The 15,217-nt window shown below is 41.7% G+C and overlaps 1 protein-coding gene across 1 annotated transcript in view; it reads left to right on the top strand.

Annotated features, from left to right (window-relative positions):
- Positions 1 to 13,853, top strand: part of SH3RF1 (SH3 domain containing ring finger 1) — a 79,877-nt gene extending 66,024 nt beyond the window's left edge. Inside the window, exons 12-13 of the mRNA XM_054990310.1 lie at positions 4,658 to 4,995; positions 9,763 to 13,853. Of these exons, the coding sequence (XP_054846285.1) occupies positions 4,658 to 4,995; positions 9,763 to 9,931 (507 nt within the window). The 3' untranslated portion in view covers positions 9,932 to 13,853. The remainder of the gene's footprint in view (positions 1 to 4,657; positions 4,996 to 9,762) is intronic.
- The last annotated feature ends 1,364 nt before the right edge of the window (positions 13,854 to 15,217 follow it).

Genomic DNA, 15,217 nt, shown 5'->3' with positions numbered 1-15,217 from the left:
ATCAATCCCATAGTCCGTCTTCGGGAGAAGGGAATTCACATCCATCCCTACTTGGATGATCTGCTCCTCAGAGCAAGCTCCAGGGAAAAAGCTGTATCCGACACTCAGACCACCATACTCTTCTTACAAGCGCACGGCTTCCTAATCAACTTGTCAAAATGCTCACTTCAGCCTTCACAGTTTGCTCCATCTGGGTCTGCTGATCGACTCCAAGAAAGATCGCTTTTTTCTCCCACCGGAGAAGATTCAGAACACTAAGGAGATGGCTGCCTTAGTGATGCAAAGCAGTTCCACCTCACTGATGATGCTGTCCAAGCTGATGGGAACTCTAGTAGCAGACTGCGAGGCCTTAGACTGGGGCCGCCTACACACATGGGAACTCATGTCCTTCCTCAGACCTTTCCAATCTCTGATCGTGATAAAAAATGATCAACAGCTCAAGGTCCCCCAGAAAGTCAAGGCCAGCCTCAGGTGGTGGACCTCAACGTCCAATCTACGCCAGGGGAAATCCTTCCTCAACCCTCCAAGACTGCAGTTATTCATCGACGCCAGTCTCGCTGGCTGGGGGGCGGTCCTGGAAAACCAACTTGCCCAGGGTACCTGGTCACAGGAGGAGACAAGTCTACCCATCAATCTCCTGGAGATAAGAGCCATTCACCTCACCCTTTCACACTTCAGCCAGGACAACGCTGGCAAGGACATACTGGTGTGGACCGACGATATCTCAGCCAAGGCATATATCAATCACCAGGGTGGGGTACCTGCTCCCCCAAGCTCCACAAAGAGGCCAAGAAAATTCTATATTGAGAGGAGGCCAACCTCTCCTCGCTGCAAGCAGAACATATCAGAGGCATAGCCAACATACAAGCTGACTGGTTAAGCAGACAAACCATTCATCCAGGAGAGTGGGCGCTCGAGGAGGTTTTCCGAATGATAACAGGTCAGTTCAGGACCCCGATCATTGACTTGTTCGCGACCCATACGAACTCTCAAGTTTCGAGGTTTTTCTCTCTGTGCCCCTCTATAGTAACACTGTTTCTACACCCCCAGGCAGAGGGGACCGACGCCCTCTCCTCTCAGTGGCCCAGGGGGCTGTTATACGCCTTTCCACCGACTCCAGTTCTTCCCAAGCTTCTGAGACGGATAGTGAAACAGCAGGCGGAGGTAATCCTCGTGGCACCGTGGTGGCCATGGAGACCATGGTTCTCCACAATCCAGTCACTGACGAGTTCCTCTCCAATGCACCTTCCGGCAGTGCTAGATCTTCTTCAGCAGGGCCCGGTGTGGCATCCTCACCCGGACTGGATGTGTCTGACCGCATGGAAATTGAGAGGCAGTACCTTACCAGCTTGAAATATCCTCCCCAAGTGATACATAATCTACTAGCATCTAGAAAGAAATCTACGATTAGGATATACAACACTACCTGGAAGGCCTTCACTCGTTGGGCCAAGAGGAAGAAGGTCAACTCTCTGCGCCCCTCTATAGTAACACTGTTGGACTGGACTCTGGTTTCAAACCAGCCACACTCATAAACAGGTAGCGGCGCTGTCTTCCGTCCTTCCCGTGCTGGAAGGTTTTCGACTCTCTAGACATCCTCACATTCACCGCTTCCTTAGAGGCGCTCCCTTGTTGAGTCCTCTTGTCGTTCATTGTTTTCCTACCTGGAGACTTCACGTCAGCCTTAACCAAACCACCCTTCGAGCCTCTCGGCACAAAGTGGCTAAAACTCAAGACTATCTTCTTAGTGGCCGTCATGTCGGCAAGACGGATCTCAGAACTGGGAGCTCTGTCAATCAAGCCTAACCTATGCATTTTCCACTGGGACAAAGTGGTTCTCAGAACGGACCCTACCTTTGTTCCCAAATCCTATTCCAGATTCCATACGGTACAGGAAATCAATCTGCCATCCTTTTGTCCTAATCCATCTCACCTCAAGGTGAGGGATTGACACAACCTTGATGTTCGAAGGGCCCTCAAGTCGGGCCTTGCCAGGCCCGAGTCGATCAGATTTGCTCTTCGTTAATGTCTTTTCTCCCAATCAAGGGAAGAAGATGTTACAAGCAGCAATTGGAAGGAGCATTTGATCCTGCATTGTGGAAGCATATAAGGCATGTAACAGGGACGTCCCCCAGGGGATCACGGCCCACTTGGCAAGAAGCGCAGCAACAAATGTGGCCTTCCTCAACGATGCCTCCATGGAGGAGGTCTGCAAGGCAGCCACTTGGTCATCAGTTTCTACGTTTGTGAGACACTACAAGTTGAACATATTTGACTCTGTACACGCAGCCTTCGGAAGGAGAGTTCTTCAACATGTGGTACAGGATGAGGAACCTCTCCCACCCTGTAATGGATAACTGCTTTGGGAGTACCCAAGATATCCTCCGCCTCAGAGGGAGAACAGACCTTTGGACACTTACCATGAAGGGTCCTTCTCCCCTGAGTGCAGAGGATAACCACAGCCCTCCCCGCCAGATGCATCTGACAAAGAGAACTGTGGTCCTCGAAGGCCCACGTGGTTATCGAAGGCTTGTGTTGCAGTGGAATTGGATGGTCTTGATGGTGCTGCTGGACTCTTTTTGATTTTGCTACTACAGACTAACACGGCAAACTCCTTTGAACCTTTACACAAGCAAACTGATCCCGACATCAAAAGGAGCTGTTTGCATTTCCATATCAAAGGAGTTGTTTACATCCCCTCTCTCCTCCTCCCCTCCCCTCTCCTCCTGTATATTTGACCAGTTTCTTTCTGCCCTCCATGCATCTGACGAAGAGAACTGTGATTCTCGAAAGCTTATGCTACAATAAAATTGGTTAGTCTTAAAGGTGCTACTGGACTTTTTTTGATTTTGCTACTACAGACTAACACGGCTAACTCCTCTGGATCTATAATTATCTGATGCAGCCTTGGCTTATCAAGGTATTTCTCTTTTCAAAAGGCAATCTCTATTTTCCAAAGCTCCAGATCTGCTGTTGTAGAATTGTGGTAGGATTTTACACCGAAAAATCAACATCTTGAACTTGGTGGCCTGGAGGAGCATTGCTTTCTGATGACCTGAGGGAGATACCAGTACAAGAGGATGTGGATTCATACCTGTACTTAAGCAGAGAGATGGAATTTACTTTTCCACTGGCTTGCATTCTCCATCTCCATTCTCTAGGTTTATGGCCCCCATCTCTCAAGGTTACTTGGTAGTTATCTATGCATTACATCTGCTGATATGGGGCAATTCTCTCTTTATCCAACTCCTCATGAGGTAGTTCCTCACTAAGGTTTAATCTTTTTATCACACCATCCGGACTATCATTTAATTTTTACCTGACCCTTCCAATCTCCAGACTACCTGTCACACAAGACTTCTAACTTTTAAAGTCTTAATTTATCTATATATTCAACCCTTTTTATCTCCCCAGTGGGGACCCAAAGTGAATTATAAAATACTTTTTCTTCATTTTATCCCCACAACCAACCAACGTGAATTATAAAATAATTTTTCTTCATTTTATCCCCACAACCAACCAACGTGAATTATAAAATAATTTTTCTTCATTTTATCCCCACAACCACCCTAAGAGGTAGTTAGGATAAGAATGAGTAACTGGCCCAAGGTCACTTAGTGAGCTTCCATGGCAGAGTGGGGATTCTAACCTGGGTATTCTAGAGCACAGTCAACAGCTCTAACCACTATACCACATTTCCTTTTGGATGGCAGTCTGTTCAGCAAAGAATTCCAGCGAACTCTGCGTTCAGCCCTCCTTCAGCTTCATAGGTACAAGGTAGTTCTGCACTTTCTCCCAAAAATTGCTTCAGGATGCCACCTGAATATGGACATTGTCCTTGCAACCATAATTTCCTGAGGTGGGCATTGTTTTTCTATCTGGATGGAATTCCCCCCTTCCAGAACATCTGGACTGCTTCCTCTGCTACTCATGCCCAAAGAAAGGACAGAGAGTACCTCTTCAGTGGTTCAATCACTGGGTCACAGATACCACTGAGCTCTACTATGAGCAGGCCCATAACATAAGATGCTTTCTGGGACCGTCAGAGATGATCCCATGAGTGCTGTCACCACATCTTCAGCCTTCAGCAAAGGGTTTCCTGCTTCCTGAATTCTCCAGAGTAGCCAAATGTGCCCAGCTTTCCACCCTTGTGAGGCACTATGCCCTAGCTGTAGGAGCCAGAACATATTCTTCATTGGGGGAGTGCTTAATGTTCTTGTCTCCTAACTGCTCCTGTACCAGCCTCCAGGTAGGCCAACTTGTTAGCTTTTACCCATCAGTGTGATAAAGAGAGGCCACAAAGAAGAAAAACAGGATGCTTACCTATAAATGTTTTATGAGTGGTCATTTGTGCAGCCAGCCCTTGTTCTCAGTAACAGGTGTGTTTTAATGTGCTGAAGAACTACTTTTGCAAAGAACGAACTGGGAAGACATGACTCCTTCCCCTTTGGTATATACAGACCAGAGTGTTTCTGAGGGGGGAAGCAATTTTCACACCTAGATGTTTGCTCCAGTGTAAAGCTCTGTGCAGTTACAAAGCCCATTGGTGTGAATGCACAGTCAGATACTGATTTTTTCATTTGAAAAACAATCTGTTGTGTTTCCCTTTCTAGTAGGTACTTCTTGCTTTAAAACAAATGCTGATTTTTATTTACAGAAAGAAAAAAAGGGGCTGCTGAAGTTGCTTTCAGGAGCATCTACGAAACGCAAACCTCGGGTGTCTCCACCATCATCGCCAACATTGGAAGCTGAGCAGGCAGCTGCAGAGCTTGCACTGCAAGGTGCTGTTGGGCCAGAGGTTCCATCAACATCCAGCCATGGAAGAACTGAATCCTGTCCCATGGACGGAGAAACGTCATCAGCACTAATTCAGGAGAATTCTCATCGGAAAGCAAATTCTTCGGATTCCAGTATTCCTATAGCTCCTCCTCCACGGCAGCCCTGCTCTTCACTGGCCCCAGTTCTGAATGAATCCAGGCCTGTGGTCTGTGAACGGTAAGTCACTTTCCAGCATCTAATACATATTCCTTTTTCATTTCATCTAGAAATGTTAGGTGATGAAAAATAATAAAAGTGGGATGTTGTCATTTTTTTAAATAATGGAGTATCTCCCTTGTCCTGATGAGGTTTTTCAGCTGTTCTCAAAGTGACAGCTTGGTACCAGTCTGGACAGTGGCTGCACGCAGAGACCCTTAAGAGCACAGGCTTCCATTCCTAGCTGTGGCAGTAAGAGAGCCTCATTTCTGCTAATGGAGCTGTAATTGGATCATATCCAATATGATGCTTCCATTACCTAAAACTCCTATGGTAGATTCCGGTGAAACTGTATTGTAGCAAGGATGAAGAAAGTAGATCAAACTAAGAGCCTTAGCTGGTTGGCCACCGTTGGAAACAGATGGATATCTACTCTGATCTATGACTCAGGACTGCTCTTAGGTTAAAACTAGGCTTTCAACCAATCCAGATATTTATAACTGTATTTGTAAAGTTGTGGGCATTGTTAGTGTTTTCTTTTACTGGAAGTGAGCTCAATATAAAACAAAAAATGAAACACTTTATTAAAATTTTACTTCTATAGCAGTTAATGACTTGTTATTGTTCCCTCATCCTCATTTTTAATCACTGAAAAGAAGCCAAGAAGACATCTGAGTTCTGAAGCTTGTTTCCATGTATTCATAAGGCAGTATTTTTCTCTTACTGCAATATTTGGCACACTTGAGCTCCTCCGTTGGCAGAGGATTTTGAGTAGTTCACAAAGAAACAAGTAACCAAATATGCTTCATTTTATATTTGAATAGCACAGAGAACCCTGCAACATTCCTTTTCATCTAACATCTCAGTCCCTGGAAACCATGCAGGAAAAATGCAAATTTGACTAAATAGTATAAAACTCCAGCCATCACTAAGCAATGCAAATGGTGATGGAGAATATGTCTGTGTTTACAAATGAGACTAATGGGGCGGTGTTATCAATTAAAGTGCTGTTGCCACTCTGAAGGCAAGTCAGAAAGTGTACCTCCTCCCCATGCCCTCAGGAAATTTCCAGATGGATATGAAGAACACAGAGAGAAACATCTTCCTCGCTACTCAGTGAAGCACGGAACAGTAATGGTTGATGAGTGCTCAGTGTCTGATTAGATGGTTAGGAGGATAATCTACAGGAGGACACAGTCTTCTTGGAACCTCCATTCTGTATTCTGATGGTGAATGAATCCTTTATAAGATCTGCTGAAAAGGAGAATGAAAACCCTACTCTCACCTTTACCTTTGCAGTCTGAAGTTTGAGGTGGGGATATGCAGCACAACTGTTTTCACTTCTGTACCTCTGAGTTCCTGTGCTGACAGCTGTTCCTCTCCCTTCATCACAAACTTTCTTCACCTTTCTCTTCAAGAGAGCCATTGTGATGTAGTGATTACAATGTTGGACTGTGATCTGGGAGATATTGTTGGGAAAGGGGGTTAAAATAGCTTAAATTGAGAGTTGCAATGGATCTTGAATCCATAGAGAGTCAGGCGCTTGTTTGCTTTTTAAGAAAAGTTTACTTCTAAAGGAAAAAGGTACACAGGGTTTTTACAAAACAAAGAACTCTATTCCCTACATCTTTACACTATGGGGAGTACAAACTTAGACTGCATGAGTAATGGAGATCTTCTTCTTCTTGACCTTAGAGAGGAAATCACCTGACCTTTTGACCAATAGGAATTTCTCAGTTTCAGTGGCTTTCAGATAGATAAGGCTATTGGCTCTCTGCCAGGTTTCCTTCCAGGTCAATACAAATCAAAAGCACACTGGGTAAACACACTAACCCCATAATGACCGAATGTCAGACCTGCAACCTATATTCCAACAGATATGAAATCTACAAAAACTGCCCTGGAATCTCTACTTGTGTGCTGTAAGGAACAAGACAAATATTTATAAGGAAATTCATTTGAGGTAGAAATCTTCCGAAGTGCTATACTTTTCAAGTGTGTGTTGTTTTCGTACCAGGACTATTCAGCACATACATATAATTTCCTCTGTGAGCCTTGACCTATGCAAAGCGGTAGGACAATTATTTCAGTGCTTGTGACAGTGAAGCTGCATATTTGAATCACAATTTACATGGCCACTTTATATTTTCTCCACTGCTTTATAATTGAACCAAATTCTTGATAATATAAAGCCTTCCTCCTTAGCCATTCATGCAAAATAGTTCACAGGTTACATATTAATCCCAGAAAGAATCTTGCTGATGAACAATCTTTGGATGGTTTTAATCAGGAAGTCCAGGTCAAAGATAATACATAATCCTTTGTTGATAAACCTGATCATGTTGCACTAATTTAAGATTTTCAGTCTAATTCACTTCACATTTACTCTTTTGTTGCCCCACTGTTGTATGTGATCAAACAGATTTGGAAAGTTTTTCAAACAAGACACACACACACACACACACACACAGCAAAACATGGAATTACCTGGAAAAATTATTGCCCTATGTCTCAGCCTTAGAAACAGTGTTCTTTTAAATTAAGTAGAACTTTCTTTTCAATACCCTGTTCTTAGACCAATGTCTTGAACAATAAAACTGAAAAACTCAAATAAAGCCCATATCTAAAAACACCTCCCTTCAGTACTTTCTGCAGCCTCTAGAAATCGAGCAACAAAATAAGTACATTTGGGATCAGAATCCTCTAAGAGGAATTGAACTTTTTGTTCTAAAGTTGCTAGATGAAGCATAGTCGATTTATCAAGGCGTGCCATTTTAGCCTAAACTGAAATACGGAAGGACATTGCAAGTGAGTATGTACAAGAGAGTCGACTGACTGTTGGGGGGCAGGGGCATAACTGATCTATAAAGGGGGATCCTTAACAGGCGATTCCACAATACCATTGAAAAGAGGAAGTTGAATCATAAATGCATAACAGTTCTAAATAACTTTGGGCTAGCTGAGGAATTTGCCCTTTGACAGGATGCCTAAGGCAAGCAGGGAGCATGTCCTTCAAGCATCAAAATGGGTATAGCTCATCTCTGGCATTAATCAGTTTGGCCAGATGTTTTTTTCATTGATTTACAGTGGAAGAAGAAAGATTCTCCACCTTAAGATTTATAAGATATAGCTTCTGTTCAAAAGGCTGAAGCCAGGGAGCCTTATAAGAGTCCCTGAGGGTTAGGCTTACCAAGCTACACTTGGAGGCCTCAAAAATAAATGAACCCCAAAATTAAAGGCTCATACCCAGGCACAGGCTTCTATAGAGCTAAAACTGAAAATTTGTGATGGTCTATGGCTATAGACAATAAATTTACTACTACTACTACTACTACTGCATAGAGCTAAAACCAAATTCATAGCAAAGGTCCGATGATGAAATGCACCTAGGAAGTCCTCCAGTTGCCCAAAGGAATAAGAACTGTACTCTGTTTATAGAATCATCTATAGCCGAGATACATATAGGGACACCGTACAAAAGTTGTAAGATCACCACTCAGTTAAAAACTCTAATAGCAGCTGGAATATAATGTGTCCCATTAAAAAGAAACTCAAAATTGTTTTTATGGTAGCCAAAGAGTTCTGAGTGTCCAATTGTTTATGACATCTCCAGGACAAGTAGACTGAAATAAAACACCCAAATACCTATAAGAAGAAACATGCAAGATCTTCCACTCAAAATTAAATGGAACTTTAAAAGTGAGCATGGACATGTAACTAATATTAGTGGCACAGTTTTTGTAAAATGCCAGTATTTAAATTGGATGTCTTCATTAACTATTTTGTGATCAGTTGTTATAGGAATATAAGTGGCTGTGAGCCTATATGATTGCAATGTGCTGTGTCTTCCAGGTTAAATATTTGAGTTCATACGCAGTGTTTGATTAGTCCCTATCAGGTGTATGTACAAGACTATTGCTTTTTGATACCTGGAAATGGAAATATATACCAGGGTGATGAAACCTCAGCGCATAAGCGCACATTATGCTGTTTTGGGATCTTCCTGGTTCTGTCCAACTAGAGGTAGAGGCCTGATTTGGATCAGCACTGCAGCATGCAGGCAAATGTACATATATTAAAGAGCCGTGACATGTAGGTAAGCCTTCAGAGAGTTAGAAGGCAAAGGAAGTATCTCATGGCATCTTAGCAAGATGGAGTGGGGAGCAGGGAATCTCATGACTGTTTAGACAGTTTCCTAGGGATGCAGAGAAAGATGCTTTCCCCATGATTTGTGCACTGGCCATCAAAAAGGAGTTAAGTGCATTAATGCTATGTTTAAGCTATTACGTTTATCTCCTATTGCCCAATTTTCATTGATTACATGTAAGGCAATACCTAGAGGCAGTGTTTTATCTCACCACATTGCACCAGTTGTAGTGAACTGATCCAGCATTATTCAGCCATGTATGCTATTCCCATTACAAACGTGAAATATACTAAAGTTCTGAATGTAAAACATGACTGGTGCTTATTTTTTCTGTTTAGTAAAAAAAATGCAATTGTATTATCAGTGGTGGGTTAATTTTCGAAAAACAATTACTTTCAAAACCAGCGGATGCTTTTTTCTTTACTGAGAGTTTAATAAAGGACCGCGGATATGTGGCCTGTATAGATTTCACTTGATATTACAATTTTAGCTTTTCTTTGGTGATACATCTTATGCTTTTAATAGAAGAGTTGTTTACAGTAACCAACAGCTTCCTTTTGCATTTTTTATCTAGCAAATGTTTTTGCAAACTATATAGGCCTCTGTAATAACCTCAACAAAAATGTGTATTCCTTCTACAGATTCAAGGTTGTGGTATCTTATCCTCCTCAAAGTGAAGCTGAGCTGGAGCTTAAAGAAGGAGATGTTGTTTTTGTTCACAAAAAACGCGAAGACGGCTGGTTCAAAGGCACACTGCAACGGAATGGAAAAACTGGCCTGTTTCCAGGCAGCTTTGTAGAGAGTATCTAAGAAGACTCATTTCAAATCACACAGCACTATAAAATAGCACAAATATTTTACAAGTCAGAGTGCAGCCATTGAAGACTTTTAAAATTATTGTAGTATAATCAAATTTATATTTATGTTTTTCCAGTATCCCATAGCACAATTCTGCCAGCAAAGAAAGATTAGGGCATTTGCTGGGTATTTTTTTTAATCATTTTGAATTCTTATGTGTAATGTGTGCCTTGTAATGCCTGGTTTCTTCTACAGATGAACTTAAAAAAAAGATATAACACAAAAGAGCAATTGTTTACAAGGCTGTAACTAATTTATTCTTCATTTTCTAAACTTGAATTCTGTTTGATAGCTGAATCTTGGTGATTATGATTAACAAGTTATTAATTTATGAAATGAATTAAGGAGGCTGGATTCTCTCTTCTATACAAAGGCATCGTGTCTGACAGATTGCTTTCTCCCACTGTATGTGACAGTGAAGTGAGTTCGTTTTATAGGTAAATGTTGGCTGTAATGGTGGTGTTGTGGTGTCAAATTTAAACTGCAAACTGGGATAAAATGGCATTGTGAGCTTTTTCTTATTTGGGGTGAGAAGCTCTCTGTCAGTGGCAACTCTAAATTCCCCAGGAAGCATATAACATTTCTGGAAAGCAAAACGGTTAACTGTGCAACTGATTTAAACCTTAACATTCTCAAAGTGGGAATGAGAAATGTGGAATATGCCAGAGATGGAGGAAACAACTTCCCCTAGCTTCTGTTTGCTCAAGAATTTGGACATCTGACAAGATTTAGCTTTGCATATTTGGCTAGCTCTTTGGGCACTTGCCAGTTGCCAAATATAAATGAGATAAAAAGATGCTAATCACAAAAAGCTCGGAAGTGGGAAATTGTATTAGTGATATCTGCGAGTGTGGGTAGGAATCAGAATCTAAATTCAAGTTGCACTCACTGTCTGACTATGCCAAGGAATGTCATTTGCTTCTTTATCTTTTCAAAGCGATCTGCATGGCTGAGAGACAATTTTACAGTGTATGAGCAATAGTGATGGTAAGTGATACACTTGTGGTTTTTAAGGTAAAGGCTGTAAGAACACTGTGAAAATTTTGCAAATTTTATTAACTATTGCAACTTTCATGTGTCTTCACTTCTCATTGTCTTGCATGTATTGCCAAATTCTCACAGGCATATAAAACAGTGCATGATTTGTAAATTACATTCCAATGTCCAGTTGTGGGTTAACTTTACTTTAAAAGTGCCCACGGGGATGATAAAACAACCAATTTCCTGCCAGCACAAAAGCCACTGACCAAGACTAGTGAGTGAGTGAGTTCCAATTATTTGTTGAGTCTTTAACATCCAGTTGTGGATATCTAGAAATATTTTGGGAACTGTGCCCTCCATCAAATTTCTGATATGGAAGAAAGTTCTCTGTTTTCTTCCTTGCTACCTTTGCACTGTTTCTTGCTTACCCCCTAGGGTGGGGAAGGATACACATTGCCATGCCACTACCATTTTTGTCCTCCAGCAGAAGATGAAGATAATTGCTGCCCACTAGCAATACTCCTGAGTCCCAAGAACAGATGAGGGCGAGAAGGCTTATAGATCTACCTGACTTGAGACTCCTGTTGCACCTCTCTTTTCAGAAACTTTGGGGAAATAGTAATCTGCTGGAAAGTCCCACACTGCTGTTCCCCACATCCTTTTCTCCAGTCCCATTTTAAAGCTGTTCCTTGGCTTGAAGGGACAGAAACAGAGCAGATTTTCCACCAAGTGCTATGTTCACACCGTCACCCAGTTTTCCAAGCAATTTCCTGGATAACAGTGTCATAAGGGTGATATGAGAGAGAATTTTCCCCCCTTGGTAGGGAATTCTTATCTCTAATATCTGTAAACAGGATTGAGAAGTACAGAGCTGGATGAAGTCTTACATCTGAGGGGCCAGAAGCTGCCAGAGCCATTGAAGCTAAATTCGGTCCACAAGCTGACACTTTCTTACCTCTAAATGGATCCACCAAGGAAAATACTATTTGGGGGTTGTGGAGTTTGTTTTTTGTCATTACTGATGACCCTAGCCTATGCACAAGATTATTTTCTACTGTTTCTTAAAGTCTCACTGGGCTCAGCTCACCTTTAAAGCTTAGCTAATAAGGGTTGCCACCTTTTGTTGTGGTAGAGCTCCTGAGTCTTTAAGTACTGTGTGTTACAAGCAAAAATGGCAATGGAAACATCTGGCACAGAGGTGCTGTCACGGAATATTTGTATTTACTGCATTTCTGTTATGCAGCTGTTAAAGGCTCATAAACTCTCATGGAAAAAAGGGGATGATCTTAAGCTCGCCAGCTTCTTTCCTACAGTCAGAATCAATGGGCATAGGTAACTCTTAGCCTTTTCTAGAGTGGAATTTGCAGCATGGTATACATAATATAAAGAAGACATATGCAATATAAAGAAGAAAAGGGTAGAGTAATTGGTGGTGGGCTACTGATTCTTTGATGTGAAACACAACTGATGATTTTGTTCTTAAGAGGTTGCAAATGGAGAGGAAATTGTTAGCTGAAAGGGGTTTCTTGCAATATCAAGTAGCTTCATGATCGTCTTAACATAAATTATTTTATGAAAACTGAAATCATTCCTAAATTAACACCTGAGTGGAGCACTGTTCAAGTCGGTTCTTTTGCAATCTCAAAATTAGTTTACTTGAATAGTCATGTGAGATACAAGTTGTTTGAAATGAACTTTAGTTAGGAGAAAAGCTGACATCAGCTTTCATCCACATAAACTGACACTAATGTGTCAACCTTATTTTCAGAAATTAGTGTTTTTATATATTAAAAAGACTACTGCAAAGAATTTTTACTATTCTCCATAAGATAGAATACTTGTGTGTGAGAGGAACCTCTGTTAATAGGATTTTATTATGTAAAGTCTATCAAAATATAAATTAATAAAATAGTGCTACTAGATGTAATACATTTTCTAATAACTTTTTAAGAGAAGGAATTTTCTTTTGTTTCAAGGGCTTGTTACACAGCAGTACAACAATAACAAAAATGCCGTTTTCCATGCCTTGTGATCTTTATAAAATTGTGGGAGTTGGATTGGGGTTTTTTGGCTTGTGTGTAATCCAGTATAAGAACAAACCCTTTTTGTTTTGTGTATTTCATTAAAGAGATTCTGTGGGATATTTTAATGTCTATATTTGAAGTCCAGTGAACGTTATGTGTTTGATTTTCTCTGTTAAATTTCCATTCCTAATAAATATTTTCTTAGCAAACAGCTTTAACACAAAAGTGTGTGACCAATTTGTAATTACTTGTTAAAAGTAGTCATGTCAAATAAATGTCACTAATTTGCATTTCAAACAAACAAAACCCTGTTACAGTGTAAATTGAATAGAGTTAGGGTAGGATTGGCATGTGGCTGTGAGGGAAATTAAGATGACCGTGGCTGCTGATCTTTTCCATCTCTGATTCTATTAATATCTGTAGGATCTGGCTTCAGTGCCAAGCTGCTCGTGCTTTATTAAATCGGTCTGGGTCTGCTGTCTGCATACCAACAGATAATTCAGCATGTTTATGCATAAAGTTGATTGGCTTTAAAGGCGGGAGGGATCAGAATGGTAGCCTTTACCTTTTGATCAGTTTTGTAAGGAAAGTAAGACTAAAGCAATCTCAAGAGACACGGTAGGAATGAGTTTTTTTAGAGAAAATGCGGAGTAGAGGGGAATCCATTACCAACAACATCACTTGTTATGGAAATCTGTGAAGAAGATGATGCACCCTGGTTTGGACATAAGCATTTGAAGAACCTTGTGAAAGCTGGAGGTTTCAGTAAAGAAATCCAGACTGCCAGCAAGAAGCCAGATTGGTAAACTGTTATCTGGAAGGCAGAAAAAGGAATGTGGTGCTACCTGAGATACATATAGTGTACTTTGACCAAGAAATGAGGCTGTTGCATAGAAATTTTGCTAATAAATGACATTTCTGTTTGGTGTATATTATGTACATTCGTTGGCTTTTTAAAAAATTGCAGTCATCATGAACATGTAGTTGTGACCATATTGAAGAATGTGCCAAGGCAAACAGCCCGAGGTGATTGTTTAGGACGCCAGAGGTGGAGTGGCACCAACAAGCCCTGTCACCTGCCCACAGCAGCCTGTGACAGCCCGGAGAGATGCCTCCAGCCCCAGTGGACAGCTGTGAGGATCCTGCTGTTTCCTCCCCCCCCCTTTCATCAGAAGATGGGGGTAGGAGCTTCTTCCTCATTCCTCCACCTTGCTGCATTGCTGGGGGTATATGTGAGTAGGATGAGCAATGCCTTCCTGCCTCCCCTTGCTGCCTCGCCTCAGTGCCAGAGGAGACCAGACAGTGGCTTCACCTCACCAGGGGGTGGGGTGAGGAGGGCAGGCAGCAACTTCCCTGTAGTGTACCTTGCCTCTCCACCGCACCTTGCCTGGGGGTGGGTAGGAATGCGGGCATGGCTTCCTACCACAACGTGGGGGACGAGGTGGGCAGCAGCTTCTCACTGCACCTCACTGCAGAGGGAGGGTGAGTCTTCATTTCCTCGGAATGCAGGTCGCATCTAGGCCACCAAATGTCCTTGGCCTGCCCTGGAGAGTGCATAAATACGAAGATCAACAAAGGGCTCTCCGCAGGGTTTCCCCCCCAAATACAACCGGCTCACCTTTAACAGTTGCTTTCACTGAAGCAGAGAATTCTGTGCCACAGAAACCCAAATGCAGAGCTCAACATAAACAAAAGTATGGTTAAAACTAGCAACAACCTACTTTGAAAAAAGTTTCTGCTCAGTACTTGGCATGTTTGTAGGATCTGAATACATTTTTATCAGAAGGACAGAGGCTGGAGTGACATGTAGAAAGGAAAAGCAGCAAAAGTCAAAAAAGTAATTAAAGGGGACTGAAAAGTTTTAAGGAAAAGAAGCTTTGCATCTAGAAAGCTATGGACTAATTTTACATTTTTTAAAATGGATGGAATTCCATTTCTGAAGGTTTACGTGTGGCTAGTAAGGACTCTAGCATAGTCTTCCATATATGTATGGCAATGAAGCTATAGCTTTGGCCAAAACATCCTCAACCACTGAAATCAGCTAAAATAAAGCTGTGCAGTGTGTCTTGGATGACATAGGATTTCACTTTTTATCATCTTTAACTAGGCACTGTAGCTTTGATTGAAGACTTAATTTCCCCAAGCTAGCACTGAGCAAACAGCAAAGAAACCAATACAGAAGAGTTTGAGGCAAGTTCATGCAATATGGTTTCCAAGTGATGGTTGCAATGAT

The sequence above is a fragment of the Eublepharis macularius genome, chromosome 10 (genome assembly GCF_028583425.1).
Source record: "Eublepharis macularius isolate TG4126 chromosome 10, MPM_Emac_v1.0, whole genome shotgun sequence".
NCBI classification, from domain to species: Eukaryota; Metazoa; Chordata; class Lepidosauria; order Squamata; family Eublepharidae; genus Eublepharis; species Eublepharis macularius.
Note: the sequence above shows the minus strand (reverse complement) of the source record. Positions and strands in the feature narration are given on the sequence as shown.